The sequence below is a fragment of the Acomys russatus genome, chromosome 13 (assembly GCF_903995435.1).
Source record: "Acomys russatus chromosome 13, mAcoRus1.1, whole genome shotgun sequence".
NCBI classification, from domain to species: Eukaryota; Metazoa; Chordata; class Mammalia; order Rodentia; family Muridae; genus Acomys; species Acomys russatus.
Window position 1 is genome coordinate 56,829,272 of NC_067149.1, and position 17,497 is coordinate 56,846,768.

Below are 17,497 nucleotides of genomic sequence, written 5' to 3' on the forward strand. Positions count from 1 at the left end.
TTGTTGGAAAGTAGTGAATGAATGTTTTTTGGTTTTTGGGTTTTTTTTTTTTTTTTTAAACAAATGAAGAGGTAAGTGCTTGAGAGTTCAGGTTTTTATTTGCATTTGTAATGCCAAAGCCCTGGAAAATGGTACAGGTAGATTTTTATGTATGAGTCTTTTAAAGACAATGTATAGATTATCTCTTGTTACTGAAAGAATGCTTATCAAAAGCATATGTAGCGAGAGCCAACCCCACCGATCTTAAATCATTTTGCAGCCAGAAGAGTACATGTAAGTAATTGTTTGCTTTAAATTCCCTGCTGCTGTGATAAAATACCTGACAAACAGCAACTTAACAGAGGGTTATTTTAGTTCACAGTTCCACAGGATAGTTCGTCATGACAGGGAGAGCATGGAAGCAGGCAGTTCAGACAGCTGGGTCCCTGGCATCCCTGGTGCAGAAACAGAGCATCTTTGTGCTTAGCTTACTTCCTCTTTTTTTTATAGAGCCCAGGGGATGGTGCCACCCATAGTGGGGCTAGTCTTCCCTCCCTAGTTATCCTCCCACAGGCATGCCTGCAGGCTCATCTCCTAGGTAATTCTGGATCTCACTGAATTGGTGTCTGGTGTTAACGTCACATTGCATATTCCCATTTGTTTAGTGGTCACAGCATAGCTTGTCTTCTGTGCCGTGTATCGAGGTTGGTTACAGGACAACAATTTAGCTTTCCCTCAAACTTTTAGAGATATGGCAGCCTGGTTGCTCTGCTCTGTATACGTCTTATCTGGGATGCAGCGTTGTCAGGGTGGGCCACCAGCATGCAGTAGATGCGCGGTGCCTGTGGTGGCGTTCTGACCATAGCTCCAGGAAGCACTGCAGTCCCATGACATGCCTCAGGACTCTCCATGCAGGCTTCAGAAACCAAACTGGAGATATAATGTTGCTATTTAAAATGTTGTTGAAACAATTTCTAGAAAGAATTCTGCAATCAAGGACATCTAAGTCTTTTGAAATAACCCACTAACCGTCTTTGTACGAGAGCACTAGCTTTATTGCTGTTCTCCTTGGTTTACAAATGCTTTGTCCAGTAGGCTCTAACCCAACCCTTCAGCCTTCTTAAGGCAATGGTGTAACAAGTGTGTGAATGGACCAGAAGGATCCCTGTAATTTACAGAAGCTCCAGTGAGTAATTCAGAAGAGTGAGATGCTCATGGTGATAATAATTCTGAGCCTTTGATCCTTCTAGAACATGTGGCCCAGGGAAGAGTGGAGGTAAAGATGTCATTTTTTCTGCACAGGACGTCTAAGTGAGCCCCTCTTACGTGGGTTAAAAAAAAGCACAGTCAAATTGGTTCCCTTCCTTGGCCCTTCATGCTCTGGGTGACATTGAAGGGAGGAGATAATAAATAAATTGGAAACCAGTAAGTTGTTCATATAGGAACAAACATAAAAAAGAGCTTTCTATAAGTAAGATTTATATTTCAACCCTTTTCTCCAGCTGTTTTCATCTTTCCTTTTCCTTACCGAAGCTCTATTATTCCTTCTTCCTTCCTCATGGCTGTTGGAATTGACCTCGGAGACAGTACTTCCCCTTTGTCCAGCAGCTTGGTGTGGTGTGGTAGGCTGTGTCTGCAAATTTGAGGGCAGCATCTCCCCCGACCCCCGCCACTGCCCCTGCACATCTAAGCAACAGCGCATTCACATCACAACATGTTTAATCACGACATTGACTTCCATCTGTAGCTTACTCTTTGCCATACCTGACAGCATTAATATTGCTGTCTGTACAATTTAATTTAATTAGAGCTATGTTTGTAATCCTCTTGGGGAAAATCCTTAGTGCTCCCAGTATTAAAATAAAGTGTCTTTGGTTTTCCTCTGGCTGACGGTTTTCTTTAGAGGTGAATGAGCCGGCAGTTACTACCCTAAACCCCTTTCCTTTTGGTAGTCAAACCAGAGGAGTAGCAGTGGTGAGAGTAAGGACGCCGCTTGATTTGGAATGTTGGGTGTGAGTGTCCTTTAAGCCCCTCTGTCTACATGTCTCTATCTGAGATAGCCGTGTCAGATTTTTCTAGTGGCTGGTAGCTGCTGCTCGGCTGGTATAGATATTAAGTGCATGCCTGTAGTAAAAGCATAGAAAATGAGGACCGTGTAAGTCAGCCTAGAAGCTGGAGAAACGAAGTACATTATGTTTTCAGTGCAGGGCTCCCAGTTGTGTGTTCTGTTCTTCTCAGAAAAGACGCCACATACTGGATAACAGCTCCTGGGGTCTCCATTGGATGCCAAGCCCAGAGGTCTCATAGGTAATCATTGCTGCCCACAGGTTGCTCAAGGCCTGAGAAGCATATCTGGTTTTGTCTCACGTGGTCAAATTACACACCAAGGCCTCTGTGGTGGATGGGTGTCTTCACTGAACCTTTCACAGAGGCCTTCCTGACCCCACCATATAGCGTCACAGGCTGGAGCCATTGTCTGGAATGAGAGTCCAGGCTCCACAGTCCCCCAGGCTCTGGCCTGTTGCCGGTTGAGTTCATCATTGCCAGAGCATGTCTCTGTCTGACCATCCTGGATGGGGAGCACGGTGTATGGTTCCGGGGCTAGTGCTGAAGCATGCCACGTGTACTTGTGACCACTTACGAAGTAACCACAGCACAGTGGTAGAGTAGCCCTCAGGAGACTGTGCGCTGGGAAGGTCACTCCCAATTAGACTCAGGCTGCTGGGCTGATGGTAGGTCTCCCACATTGCAAAGGAGAAACATCCGGGATAGGAGACTGGAGTGAAGTGGGCTCCTCTCTCACAACCGAGCTAGAGGTCCCTGCGAGCCCTTGCTTTGAGAAAGAAGTCATTCTGTTATAAAACACCATCTCTGTTTTTCTCGCACCCTTGTGTCATTCCAATTGAAGACCCCTTGACTGTGGGAGGCTTCTTCCTCAAGAGTCTCACTTCTGCAAAAACCATAACAAAATAAAGCTCTTTCTGGGAAGGACATTAACTGTTGATATCTAGGTACGTGATGAGACTGGGGGCCTATTTAAGGAGTGTAGAGAGTTAGTCAGATCGGAAGGTGACGCTATGCTTGAAATGCGTGAAAGCGTTTTGTTCCTGGTGCTGGTGGTACCCTCACCAGATTTAAGGTGTGTTTTTTACATATCTTTGCCTCTCTTACCCCACATGGCCCCAAAGCAAATAACAAAAAGAGTTAACTTATCTGTATCTTAGAGTTGCTTGCAGTGTTTGATGTCTATTTTTTTTTTTTAAAGGGAAGTTGAGTGTTCCCTTGCATCATGAGACGTCTTGGTTGATGTAGAATCCAGTCTAAGTATATGGGCCTGCCCTGGACTGAGAACTGCACCAGGACAGTTGAATGAGGCGTGTTTAAACAGATATTCTAGCCACCTCCTTGCTGCTACTAGGTGCTTTAGGAAAGGTATGGGGATTTCATTTGGAAACTATTACATAGGTATTTTTGTTTAAAATGGAAACCTCCCACCCCAGCTTTCCAGGCTGTGAATACAAGAAAAACTTGACTTTCTTTACAAGACCAAGGGACTCCTTTCCACCCCCTTGCCTCTTTCTCTTTCTTTCTTTGTTTGTTTGTTTCTTTCTACACAGCCTGATGTAGCCCTGGCTAGCCTTTACGCACTGTATTGCCCAGGCCAGTCCTTCTGAACTTCCTGTATCTACCTTTCAAGTGCTGAGATTACAAGTGCACACACCTGGCCAAGCCCCCCCCCCCCCCCCCCAGCCCCCAGCCCCCAGCCCCCCCCCCCCCTTGCTTCACCTTAATCTAGGATTTTCTTTTGCTCCCGACCTTTATTTTCCAGTGTCATCTTTACTGATCTTTCCTCCAAGCTTATTTTTGGACCTTGCGTTTCTCACTTTTGTTTGTGCAGCTAAGCCGAGGTCACATCGGAAATCAGGTTGATGTGTGGATGGCAAGTCGAGCTGGTAGTAGACAGGAGCTGCAAATCGCTTATCTGCTCTTGCCAAACGCATTGGTTGTTTTCAAGTTAATATTGTTACCAGTGTAACAGTCCTTCTCAGACCACTGCTTTAGTCGATCTCGCAAGCAGGGCTTGTTTGAAGCTGAATTGGTGGCTCTGCTGTAGACCTACTCATGTCCCTGTCAATTGACAGGTATGTTTAGTTATTATCAAGCAGTTTTTGAAAGACCCCGGAAGACTCCAAAGAGGCAGGAAATAACTGCTTGTGATGGGGATGGAGAAGGAACAAGGGGCTAGTTCATGGAGATGCTGAAGGAAAGACTTGTAAGCACTGGATATTTGGGGCTGTGGTTTTGGTATAGTGAGATAGTGATAGAAAACGAAATTAAGTCATCTGGGGCCATCACTCAGTTGGTGACCTGCTTGCTGAGCATCTATGAAGCTCTGGGTTCAGATCCTAGCACTGCATAACCGGGCATGGTCACACACATCTGTAATCTCAGCACTCAGGAGGTAGAAACAGAAGGATCCGGAGTTCAGTGCTATCCTTGGCTACACAGTGAGTTGAAGGCCAGCCTGAGCTACAGGAGACCATTTCCCAGAAAACAAAAAATAAATCTAGATCGTAATCTTTGTACTTAGAAATCATCACGTTCCCACTTACTGGTATAGCTCGTGCACTTGCTGGATTCACATATAGAATCATATTCTGATTAGACACTGGGGACATTGCCAGAGAAGAGAAAGCCTGGTTTGAATGCATTGATGACATTCATTATGTGACTTTGGAAAATAATCTTGGAGGATTGCTTTGAAAAACTGCCTTGGACATCTTGTTTTCATCTTGTCTCCCTTGCGCCTCCTTATTCTAGGAACAAACCACTAGTGTGGACACCTGTTAACCTGACTCCAGAAACCCTGTTTTTAACCTTTCCAGTGTCTTTTGTTTGCTTGTTTGTTTCAATATCAGAACTGAAGGAATTTAGAAGGAGGTATTACTTGTCTAATCTGACGCTAGAGGCTGCATGGATCCCAGGGTAACTGCGTTGCGTTGCTGTAGACGTCAGGGCCGTGTTGTGCCATCAAAAGACTGGACCCCCAGAAGGGGGGTTGCTGGGCAGATTGATGTCCCACACGCCCCTCCTGCCTTTTGCTCAGAGTTTCACACCTCTGACGTAACATTTCATTTTCCTTTCTCTTTCCCTTTCTCCCAACAGCAGGAACGGATTTCATATACACCCCCAGAGAGTCCAGTGGCAAGTTACGGGTCCCCGACTCCACTTCATGTTCCAGTGCCTCGAGCGCTCAGGATGGAGGAAGACTCGATCCACCTGCCAGCACACCTGCGTGAGTGTTTACCTCCGAGGTGACGGAGGTTGGGAACAGGAAGGACAGACAGATCCCAGGGAGAGGCTCTGGGTCTGAGATGGTGTTCATGGGACTCGGCCAGCTGTTCTGGAAGCTTTGACCCTCACCCCGCCCCCCATTAATGGATTTGAATAGTTTGAGATTCTTGTCGTCCCTTATTTCTCAATATTTTCATCTGTGTCATACCTGATAAGGACATGGCAGGGGGAAAAATCCAGAAATACATACAACAGAGTTTTCCCCTTCGAAAATTTTATCTCTAAGTCTATACTTAGTCCAGCTTCATATTTTCTTTTATCCAGTTGTGGATTCAGACTCATTGCTTTAAAAAAATTTGTGTGTATGTGTGTGTGTGTGTGCGCGCGCGCGCGCGTGCCGAGGTGTATGTGTGGAGCTTGGAGGGTGTTGTTTGGGAGTTGGCTCTCTCCTTCCACCACAGCTTCTGAAGAAGCTTGAACTCAGGTTAAGGCATGCCTGGCCAGTGCCGTCACCTGCCACGCCACCGACACCCCTTCCCTTGACCTTTCCCTCCCTCTCTGCTTTGTTCTTAAGCCACATGCTTCCCCTTCCCCTGTCCCTCCCCTTTCTCCATACACTGGCTACTCTCTTTCCTTTATTTTTATGTATCGTCACATGCCTTTTTCTTTGTCTTCTTGTCTCTTGCTCTCCCTTTTCTTTTCTTGGCCGTACATTGCCTTAACAGTTTCACCTTTTGCCCCCTTTCCTTGCACCAATCACCTTATCTGAGTCCTCAGCTGCATCTTAGCAGAGCATTGGGATCAGTGTACCTATATGACCAGTGTCAGTCTCCAAAGCATCAACCTCTGCCGTGCCCTTTTTGTCCGTCTGCTCCTCCTCCACTGGTACCCAGCCCAGGGGATAAAACATGACTGGAGCATCCAGAGAAAATGAATCACCTGATCCCCACCCTGATCACTGGTGTCCAAGAAAATGCCAGTTCTTCTGGCTTGAATGTTGTCTGGAGGGCACATGACCAGGTTCTAGAGGGCACTGGGGTCGCCTTAAGCTTTTCCAAAGCAATTCTGAGTGACTCAGATGTCCAGTAGTCATGCCGTCTGTCCCTTGGCATTACAGTGGTCCTCCCTTCTCAGAAGCTGCTTGTAGGAAAGTATGGAACGATGGGGGGGGAGGGACGGGGGATACAGCCTCAGATGCTAAGATGATTTGTGTCAGGGCCTTAGGGTAGGTTTCGGGCAGAACTCTGGGCTGTCCTTCTGCTTACAGTATGGGTGCTTCTTCTGGGCCATTGAGAGCACTGGAACCCTCCCTTCCTCCACCAGTATTTGCAGAGTGTTGCCTCCTGGGACCCAGACACCCCTGCTGCCTTTCTTCAGCAGGGAGGTCAAGATCACCCTTGACAGTGATCTTAAAAAGAAGAGGCTGTGACTGCAGAGCTGCAGGCACTGTCATCTTTAGGAAGTGGAGCTGTTGTGGTCCCAGTGGAGCAGACAGAACTGGCAAAGACAGAGCCAAGTGGTAGCAAATTTGCCACCAGACATTACTTCAGGAATATTCACTTGTGCCATGCAGACAAAACCCCTTTGCCAGTCACTACTGTAGCCTGTGCTCTGCCTGGCACTGTCCTGGATACCCTGGGTACCGAGATGCAGAAAGCATCTCCCTGCTTCTACAGAGCATAACAAGTTAAAGTTTCCTTCATACTATTTTTATTCCTATATTTTATAACACTCTCTGAAGGACCCCCAAGTCCCAATAAGCCTCTGGGTACCTTTTGACATACATGAGCTCTTTGCTGGAGAAATTATCATAGAAAGACAAACAAATTAGCAAGCCAACAAGCAAACCGAACTGTGTCTTCATTCTGAGCTCCGTGTGCCATTTAGCTGTGAGTTGGCCATTTATGTCAGCCTTTCTTTTCTTTGTGTTTTTGTTTGGAAAAGAGAATGCTTAACAGTCCTTCTGACTTTAAAGGTGACAAGTCTCATCTCCACCATCCTTATCCTTACCTGGAACTGTCTTTCCATACCAGTGCGTTAGTTTCTCCTTGAGAAGGCAGCTTCCTCCTTGCACCTCCTCTTTACTGCTTCCCAGATGGATTAGTCAGGGTTTGCTAGAGTCACAGAACTTACAGAATGGATGTCTCTTTCTCTCTCTCTTGTATGTACGTACACACACACACACACACACACACACACACACACACCACACCACATCACATCACATATATATGTGATTTATTGCAGTGACTTACAGGCTGTGGTCTGACTAATCCAACAGTGGCTGGCTGTGATCGGAAAGTCCAAGAATCTAGTAGTTGCTCAGTCCCACAGACTGGATGTCTCAGCTGATCTTCTGTAGTAGGCTTAAGTGAGGGAACAGATGTGCTGGCAAGATGAAGGCAAGCAGGCAAAGAGCAAAAGCTTCCTTCTTCTGTGGCCGTATACAGACTTCTAGCGGGAGGTGTGGCCCAGATTAAAGGCATGCTTTTCCACCTCAAGATTTGGGTTAAAGGCCTGCGGCTTCCCTCCTCAAGGTCAGAATCAAAAAGCCTGTGCCTTCCAGCATTAAGATCTGGATCAAAGGCGCATCTGGACTAGAAGTGGATCCACCCACTTCAGACCAAGCAGAAAAATCTCTTATGGGCGTGCCCTCCATTTCTGGACTGTAGTTCATTCCAGATGTAGTCAAGGTGACAACCAGGAGCAGCCATCACACCAGCACATCACCAAGTGCAGCACACTACCGTAATAGCTCGTAAAGCTGTGCATGGTTGCACATGCCTTTAATCCCAGCACTGAGAGGTAAAAGCAGATGCGTCTCTCGTTACTTCAAGATTAGCCTAGATGCCAAAGAGAGTTCCCGGACAGACAGGGCTCACAGAGAGGCCCTGTCTCAAGAAAACAAACAAACAAAATTAGTAATAGCTAGTAATTATGGAGGCACTGTATGAAGCCTCCATTTTTGGTTGTGAGCCTAGCCTTTAACGGTTGCTTGTGAGCCATCTCTCCACCCCGAAGTCTCGATTTATAAGTTATTTTTATTTCAGTCTCACATTAATATCTATAAAGATAGATTTTTCTCTTTATTCCCATAATATACATAAACGCCATCTCCACATTATACATAAAGTCTTGGGGACTTATACTTTATGTTTTTGGTAATGCTAGAGGTCAAACCCATGACCTTGCTCATGCTAGGCAAACACTCTCCCACTGAGCTCTATCTCTAGACCAAGGCTTCAAGAATTTAATCTTTCAGTGTTGGTCACAGACCTAGTAAAATGCCAGGGTCAAGATTCAAGTTTAGTCTTGTCTAACCCCACATTTTAGAATCTAATCTTTATGCTACTGTGCAGCTGTACTCTACATTTTTCTGTGTTGTGTGGATGAGTGAATTTAGGGTTGCTGCTTAGCCAGTTGTGCTGATGTGACCCCAGAACTGGTTCGTGGCTGGAACCAATCATGTGAACTATTGCTTTGTTGCTGAAGAACTCACATGTCCCCGAGGATGGATGGACGGACGGACGGACGGACGGACAGACCGACAGTCAGCAAGATGGTTACCCACTGTGGACTTGTACAGCACATTACTGCTGGCCTGGGGGGATAATCGGTAATTTATGGATTCATGTCAGGGATAGTGATTTTGCCTGAACTTCTCAGCTGTGTCAATCCAGCTTAAGTGATAACTCTCTGTGGTAGTCTGCAGGAGCCCAGCAGTGACTTGTTTGGCTCCAACATCTGGAATGAATTCTCTGGATGCAGAGGTTCTCAGGCTCCTGCTGCTGGCCGGGGCTTTCCAGGCAAGCTAGCTGAGCGTCCCTCCTCCCTGCTCCTCACTCAGAGGAACGCAGTGGCCGCAGACTCTGTGAAGTTGGGCCATATACTTGCAGATACATCCCAGCTGAGTTTCCAAACCTAAAATAAAATAAATAATCTGGCAAGGGGATTGGGTTACTGCTGTTTTAATCTGGGATTCCAGACAATTCCCAGTAGAATGTGCACGGAAAGTACAGGGAAGAGTCTAAGAGGCAGGACAGCAGGCAGCAGGACATTTATGGCATCACGAGGCTGAGAGCATTCTCAGAAACCTGTTTTAGAAGAAGTACCAGCCTGGTATGGCTCCCAGTAGCTTCTTTCTGCTATTTATCATTGATCTCTGGATAAACCCTTCACTTTCTTTTCTTCCCTCATTCTCCCCCCCCCCCCCACTCATTCTTAAATGACAGTAAGATTTGGAAAGTAGAGGAGGGCAGGCATCTAATAGCTGAGATTCTGAGTCTAGGCTACCGGCTATCCTGTTCCAAAATACAGGTCTAAACTCATGATGCCGCCCCGGCAAATTAACAAGAGAAGTAAAAAGAGAGGCTTCGCTGCTTTACATTTGCAGATGTGATGAAGCAAGTGCTCCCTGATGATTACAAGGTCCTGAAAGGACAGGCAGGGGCAGTACAGGCCTTCCTGGAAGAGTCACCAGTCGCTGCTGACCTCCCTGTTCCTAGGAGGACAGATGTGCTTTTGGAAAGGCTAGAAAGGGCAGGCTACTCCACTTCTCCTTCTTTCTTCTGTAAAGCTTGCTGAGTTGTTTATAAGCCTTAGGCGAGTAGAAGGGCCGAAGTACAGTCACAGCAGGCAGTGAAAAACAAAAGTCCCCTTCTTTGTACTGACCCCAGGGGTGCTGCAGCAGGCTCACTGTTGATCTTTATCCTTGCCTGGGAAGGGGGAAGTCTCTTTCCCTGTTCTCATGGGGGTGGGGGTAGGCTTACTCTGTGCGGGAGAGACTTGATTGCTGGAAAGCCACCTTTGTCATCTTACCGGGAAGTGAGGCCCCACAAGGTACCACCACCATTCTTACAGCAGAGGCTGCTCTCTTAGATTTGCATCCCTATGACCAGATGTCTGAGCAAATAGACTTAAAAAGATGAACGTTTTATTTTGGTCCATGCTTCCGTAGTCATAAGCCACTGGCCACTCTCTCCTTTGTTCTGGGCCCCTGGCACAACATCTAGGACAGCACAATAGCTACCAGAAACCAGAGACAGACAGGGAGAGAGAAAGGGCAGGGTTGGGGTCCCAAAGCCCCGCAAGGACACACATTTAGTCATTTAGCCTCTTCTTACTGGGCCCCACCTTCTAAGGACCCTACAATATTCTGATAACATGACAGGGTAGTGTCCAAGCCTATGGGACTCTAGAGATCCAAAGGTCCAAACCTTAACAGATTCATAATGTGTTCATAGGGCCCTTTAAGTGCCAAGTGTCAAACACTGATGCCCAGGCCAGGCCTAATAGCAAGATCAGTGTGTTTCAGATGTATAGAGCAGAACTTAAACAGTTACGTGCCTTCTTTTAAATCTCTATTAAACACTGTCATCCCATGTTTAGTTGATTTAATCACATTTAATCATAGGCCGATGTTAATGCCATTTGCCCGAAGACTTTGCATCTTACTCTGTGTTTGGCCTTGCTCGGCCCCTATGAGTTGATACTAAAAAATCGGAACCTGGGACTCATTCGTCGTATTTAACAGGGCTTTGGTTTATGATGTTGGGGGCTAATAGATAGCCATGATAATTGCTCTGAGTTTTCTAGAGTCAGGACAGCAGAAATAGTCCCCTGGCTCTCCTTCCTTTCCTTGTGAATCTTTTAAAATTCTTGCATTACTACTCCTGCTTGCGCGTGTTTAATAATTTAATTGTATGTCTTCCCCGGGGGAGCCTCCCTGCTCTCACCCACTCTGCCACTTTGCGTCTTCAGCAGAGTGACTGGGTTTCAGACAATTGCATGGCAGGCCGAACTCCATCTGAACTTGCACACGGAGAAGGTGTGGCACCTCTGTTTTAATTGGCTGGAACCACAGTTCTCAATACTTTGAAGTTATGCTTGTCCTCAAAAGCAGAGACAGCCATGAGAGCTAAATATAGCCATAATTAATATTTTATAGCGTTGTAAAGAAACAAGATGCATCCATACCTATTATTTAATCATGTGACCACTCTTGAAGTAGGTGTTCCCGGTCTGGCCTCAGGTCAGACAGGATGGGAAGGGTCTAACGTGATTTCTGCTTTACACACTACCTTTCAGCCTGTTTTAGGAGAAAGCGTATAGGCAGTGTCTTGTGGACTGGAAAATTAACCAATTAACCAGTGAAAGTGGATGGACAGTGTTCGGTGGCAAGCATGGCTCTAAAGGTGCCGCTTGACCATTAATAGCTACCTGCACCTCCATCAGGCTAGCATCTCCCTTTCAGAAGGATGAGGGAGAAGCATCAGGTGACATTAGAACCCCTTGTAAGGACTGTCTCTTCCTGGTTTTTGTCTAACTGCTTTGCTGCCCATTTTTTGCTTTATTTTCTTGTGCGCTCAGATCGAAATTCGGTTTATTTCAGCAACCAAATGGCAGTGCTGGCTGTACGGGCCTTAGAGAACCAGCTCTGAGAGCTGGACACAAGCAGTCACTTACATCCGACAGCTTTTTACTATGTTTTCTTGGAGTTTCTAGTTAAAAACAAGAACAAAACAAAACATGGTAATAGGATTAGTTTGATGGCTAGACTGAATGCACTTCCGTCTCACTGTCTTCCAAGGAGAAGACTCTGGCTTCTCTAAGACTAATCTAGTAATGCCTGCTGAGGAAAGGTTCCTACGCGTAATGCCTATGATCGGGGAGGGGGAGGTGACTGACTGGAGGGCTGCTGTGGTCTTCTGTGCAACTTAATGGGTGGCTCCTCCACTTTCAAACTCTGGGAAGCGTGGAAGCTGCTAGTTGTTGCTCTCCTTAGAGGAGGGTCCTGGAACTTGTCCACAATCCACACAGTACTGAGACTGGGTTTCCTCACTTGCCGGGGAAGCAAGGTTTGTTTTCTAACAGCTTCCTGTGATTGACAAGCTCTCTCAGTCTCATTCCTTGGCCTTCCCCTCTCGCCTGCCTTCTCCCATCTCTCAGGTCTTCCTAGGTCCTTGGCCATCCTCAGTGTTCCAGTGGCGACCTCCCCCTACAGCTGCTTCTGACATGTGGTGACATCACCGTCAGAGTTGAGGCAAGGGCACAGGGAAGAACCAGTTCCCGGCCAGTGTCTTAAAGCAATATTGACTTCTGGCAAAGTTGGCCAAGCTACTGACATTTTTATCTTTTGTTTCCCCTTAGACCTTCTTTTGGGAACCTTCCTGTTTTGCATCCAAATGCTCAAAGACTCTCAGTTTTCCTTGCAGCACAGGGGACAGTACAAGGGTCCAGTTTAGCTGTTTCACATAACTCGGAGAGAGAGAGAGAAAAAAAAAAAAAGCAGTCTACAGTGGAACAGCCAGCCAGGATGCTTTGGAAGGGAAATTTCCTTTTTGGGTGCGCTGTCTGAAAGAATTTCCGATGCAGGCAGACGTTAATTCCTAGCTCCATGCTTCCTGATAAGGAAACAGCTTCAATAAATGCAGCTATTTATAGATGTCTCTTTCTCTCTCTCTCTTTAAACATATAACCAGAGGTTTATTGACCTTTTCCTTTCACTTCACATTTCATGCAGTGTCCTGTGTACATTTAAGGCAGTTCCTCCAGCGTGAGGTCCGACAGTGTCCTTCTGACTCTTGTAGGTGGGATCCGGAGGGGAAAACCGAGAGCCACCTCTTCTATGTCGAAGGCTCTCAGGTTTACTTGGACTTCTGAACTAGTCATTTAGAAGCCACTGCCAGCCGATTGTCCCCGTGTGTATGCTTTGCATATTACTCGGGCGTTTGTGCTGCTGTCTGTGACTAACTAACTACCAGATGTGATGCTTCAGGGAGGAGCTATGTGTTTTGGTTCAAGGTTTCAGGGAGGTCAGGCTGTGGCCACTGGCCCTGTTTCTGGGCCCTTCGTGAAGTGGATCATTATAGCAGTGAGAGCCTCTGGTGAGGGAATTTGCTCATGGGGTATGGAGGAAGCAGAGAAAAGGGTGTACAGGAAGAGGCTAGGGCAAGATGCAATCCCAAGGATGTATCCCCAGTGGCCTGCCTCTTTCCTCTAGACCCCACCTTCTGTTTCTCCCCATCTTCCAATAATGCCCTCAGATTAAGGTTCTATCAAGGGATTAATCCTAAATCAGAGCCCCAGGTGTCTCTAGAAATGACCCCCCCGACATACTCAGAGATGTGCCTCATGAACGCCCTAAACAGTTGTTTCTTTCTGTTTTAAAGTATATTTTAATTTATTCCCTGAGAATTCCATACAACATGTTTTGCTCAAATGCACCCCGACTTTCTCCGCTCCAACTCCTACCAGGATGACCTCATCACATCTCCCTCCTACTTCCAGGTCCTTAAACCATTTCTTAGCACAGTCAACAATGATAATTAACCTTGGTAACATGTGAACCCAGAGATGTCTCATTTTATTTTAGATTCCCTGTAGGTTTATGACAAACAGAACTATTGAAAAATTTAAGAGACATTGAGAATCAGTCAGTTTTAGGAAGACATTTGCTCAACAGGAAATAACCTTATTTCCTCTTTGTTTCTCTCTGTCATCCCCCCCCCCTTTTTTTTAAATCCTGAGAAATTCTGGGGCCTTTTCTTGAGAGGCTAAGGTCCTACAGATTAAAGCCTGCTATCCGTAGACATGTAGGCAGGCTCACATACATGTGGGTTGCATCTCCTGGCATGTATGCTGCTGCTGCTGTTGTAAGATGGTAGCTTGTGCTACGCTTTCCTAACCTCTCCACCTCCTCTTTGTTCTCAAAGAGCTTTAGTGAGCTGAGTACACAGGTACAATACACTCCCCAATCTCAAATGGCCTATGTTTGCTCCTGATTTACTCTATGCTGGAGCTACACCTCCTCTCTAACTCACTCTCGACGGACCCCAGCAGGAGTGACCTGGAGAGCTGTGTCCTTCCAGAAGTAAATCTTAGCAGAAGACAGTGCTGGTTTCACTGTTGTGTTATCCTAGGTGAATTTGGATTCTCAGTTGCTTGTGCCAAGAATGAGTATTTTGGGTGGGGGGTGGGGGGTGGGGGGTAGGGGGGCTCTTTTACTAATCTTGTCTGAAGCAAGGGTAGAGCAAGACCTGGGAGACTTAAGCAGGTCCTGACTCTGACCTCATGTCCGGTGTAGATCCCCAGATGTTATCAGTCACCTTGGCCTCACATTCCTGCTTCCAGCTTAGGTAGGTGGGATAAGCTCCATTCTTTTGAAACTGGCCTTCCTTTGTGCCTCCGATAGATCATGGGTGCTAGTAGCTGTTGGATGACACGCCTGAGATCCCAGTAACAGGACTACACATTGCAGATACTGTCGATGGTTAACAACGAGCTGTAGATGCAAGGTGGATTCCTGGAAAGGAAACGCATACCGGGAGTTCTTGGCCATACCAGAAGTTAATTCTCAACCTTTGAGGCTGGAATACTAATGCTGTTTGCTGGAGAGGGTGTCCAGTGCTTTCTATGTGCCAGGGACCTCTCTCTCTCTCTCTCTCTGTAAGTTGGTCTGAATAATCACAAACACATTTGAGGTTCAGATGTGGCCCATTGTGTCCCCAAGGGCACAAAAGGTAGAGGAGTTGTGACCTGACTCCACGTCTTATTCCAAGACTCAGGCTGCCCTCGCTTCATCGTATCCCGCCTCAGATGTGCTAGCAACTAATTAGTTATTTCATTCTAGCTGTTGGTTAGAAGGAGAAAAATCAAAGCTTCCAGTTGTTTCCCTCTTTTGAAAGAAAAAAAAAAAAATCAAGAAAAGTTGATATAAATAACTGACAAGAAGACCCAGGGGATAAAATCAGAGATATAAACCAAATAATCTTTTGAACTTAGAAGAAGATAAATTTTGTAGATCCAGTCCTGTGAGTATTCTGTTATCTGTCATGCATCTTTGAGTATAAACTTTAGAATGTTAGACACAAAATTTTAATGAAGCCAACAGAAGTTCCCATTGTACCGAGTTTTCCATCTTTTAAAAAAGAGCCAGCCAGCTTCACAGTTAATACTGAGCACCTGGAAGGGCAGTGCTCTGGAGTGCAGGTTGTAACGCTAAAGTCACAGAAGACAACACTAAACTTCGTCATAGGCCATGTTAGGCTGACATGCTTCAGAACATGGCCGGTGTGCTGGGACCTCACTTTGCCCATGTGACATTCGCGCTGGAACGTTGTACAGTGACGGCTAGGGCTGCTTTTTTTTTTTTTTTTTTTCCAGTCAGTTCTCTGGGCTTCTGGCCCCATGTGGCCGTGACGCGCAGGTCATGCTTGCCATAGATCGTTCCTTCTCCTGGGAAATAGTTTATCTGTAAAATGAAGTCCATGGTTCCTGCGTTTCTTCCAGACTCCCGCGGCTTACAGTATTCTGATCCCAGAGAATTAGAGAGCTTCTCAACTGCCAAGCATCAACCCGGGGGGCACGTATGGTGCTCATTCACTTGATTGCCGGTGCTGCTCAGCCTCCAATTTCAGTGCAGATGGTAGTATCTCGATGATGCAGGAGATTGCCCTGTGCTTGTGCTGTGACTGCTTTGTGAGGATGCCCTCCTACAAGGAAATATGGAAATCTAGAGTCTGGCTCTGCCGGGCGTTTCTCTGGGGTGCCTGTGATTGAGGCAAGGTAGATCTTTTATGGGATGGAAAATGGTGCCCTCTCCAGTGTGTCTTGAAAGTTTCTGCCACCACCTCTGCTGTGCTCCCCCCCCCCCACCCGTATGCCAGTCCCAGGACCTGGCAGCCCAGTCTTAGGCCTGCTTCTCCGTTCTCACAGCTCCCTCACCCTACCCCACCCCCTTATGACCTGAGAATCGCCTGTGAGCTGGCCCTTTGCCCAGTGCGTTCCATACAGGTCTAGCTTGCTGTAACTGCTTGATCCCCACTGTGTGATTTGTGGGAATCCCCTCATGACTCAGGGCATGCTCATTTCTCTTGCACTCTGTGAAAGTGCCAGTGTGCATCTTCTTCCTCCTTCTAGACTCTGTCCACTGGGGGGTTGGGCTCTACAGAGAGCCCGCATGATCCTCCTCCTGTAGCCAGCTTCATAGCACATGCACAATTAATACCGCATTAATTAATTATGGGGGGAAAAAGGCCGAGCTGGCAAAGGGTTGGAGGCTTTCAGCTTCTAAAGTGAAGGCTTTGATGCTAAACTTGAAAGTACATTTCCATCTGCCTCAGCAGCAGAGAATCTGTGACACTTACACTGTCCCCTGGGCATGAAAACTCACACCCAAGAAACGATTTCTACACAGAGGATCCAAACCAGTAACTTGAATCATCCATGCATTGCCACAGGCTGGCCAAAGGGGATATAAGGTTAGGAAGAAAGAGATTGCCCAGAGCACAGTGATTTGTGAACAGAAAAACGATAAAGGATTCTGTTCTGTCTTCCCTTTGTAGCTGGTGAGTCAGCAACATCAGAGACCGTGAGAAGGAAAATGCACTTGGTGTGGGCCCTCTAGAGATAGAATCTCAGCTCCCTGTGTCCCTATGTGTCGTTCCCCAGCTCCACCTCCCATAACTCTTATTTTAGAAGGGGCACTGTGAATTTCCGTATCTGTAACTCAGGTGGGTTAGGGGAGTCATGTGGCTTTGGGGGTGTCTTCTTACTAGATGTGGATGGTGTGGGGAGAAAACGCCGTCTTCCTTTGGAAATGCTGAGCTCTCACATTTGCCCCTCATGCAGGCTGGTGGTTCAGCACCACCCAGAATCCCTGAGCAAGGCACACCTTGTTGCTCCCATTTGTAACCCTTAAACATTCTGTGTGAGACCCTCGCTGACCTTAAGCCGCGCTTGTGGTGTAAATATTCATTCCCCCAAGTATTTGGACTTTCAATAAAAGGAATTTTAAGATCACAAAAGTAGAAATCCCCTGAGATGTTTTCCTCGCTTGAGACTGTGGGATTATAAATGTTCTTTTCAAACTCGACTTGCGATCTGGGGGGTACAGCCCCATTGGTGCGCGCATGAAGCTCTGGGTTCAGACCCCAGCAGTATATGAGCCAGGTGCTGCTCCCCTCATCTCTGCACTCAGGAGGTAGACAGGGACCACAGTCAAACTACTTGGATGCTCTGATCATGTGCTCACTGGAACATGACACCAACAAAAATTAAACACATTTGTTGTTTGTCAACTGGATATTTGGAACTTATAAAAATTGTTCTTTTGACTCTTAGGCAGAGAAAATTTTTACTTTGGATAAACGTGTGTGTGTGTGTGTGTGTGTGTGTGTGTGTACGCACATATGTGCGCATGTACACACGAAGACACATGGAC

The 17,497-nt window shown here is 46.6% G+C and overlaps 1 protein-coding gene across 1 annotated transcript in view; it reads left to right on the forward strand.

The window, feature by feature from the left end:
* Etv6 (ETS variant transcription factor 6) overlaps positions 1 to 17,497 on the forward strand; it is a 235,550-nt gene that overhangs the window by 98,681 nt on the left and 119,372 nt on the right. The window contains exon 2 of the mRNA XM_051155463.1: positions 5,146 to 5,275. Within this exon, the coding sequence (XP_051011420.1) occupies positions 5,146 to 5,275 (130 nt within the window). The remainder of the gene's footprint in view (positions 1 to 5,145; positions 5,276 to 17,497) is intronic.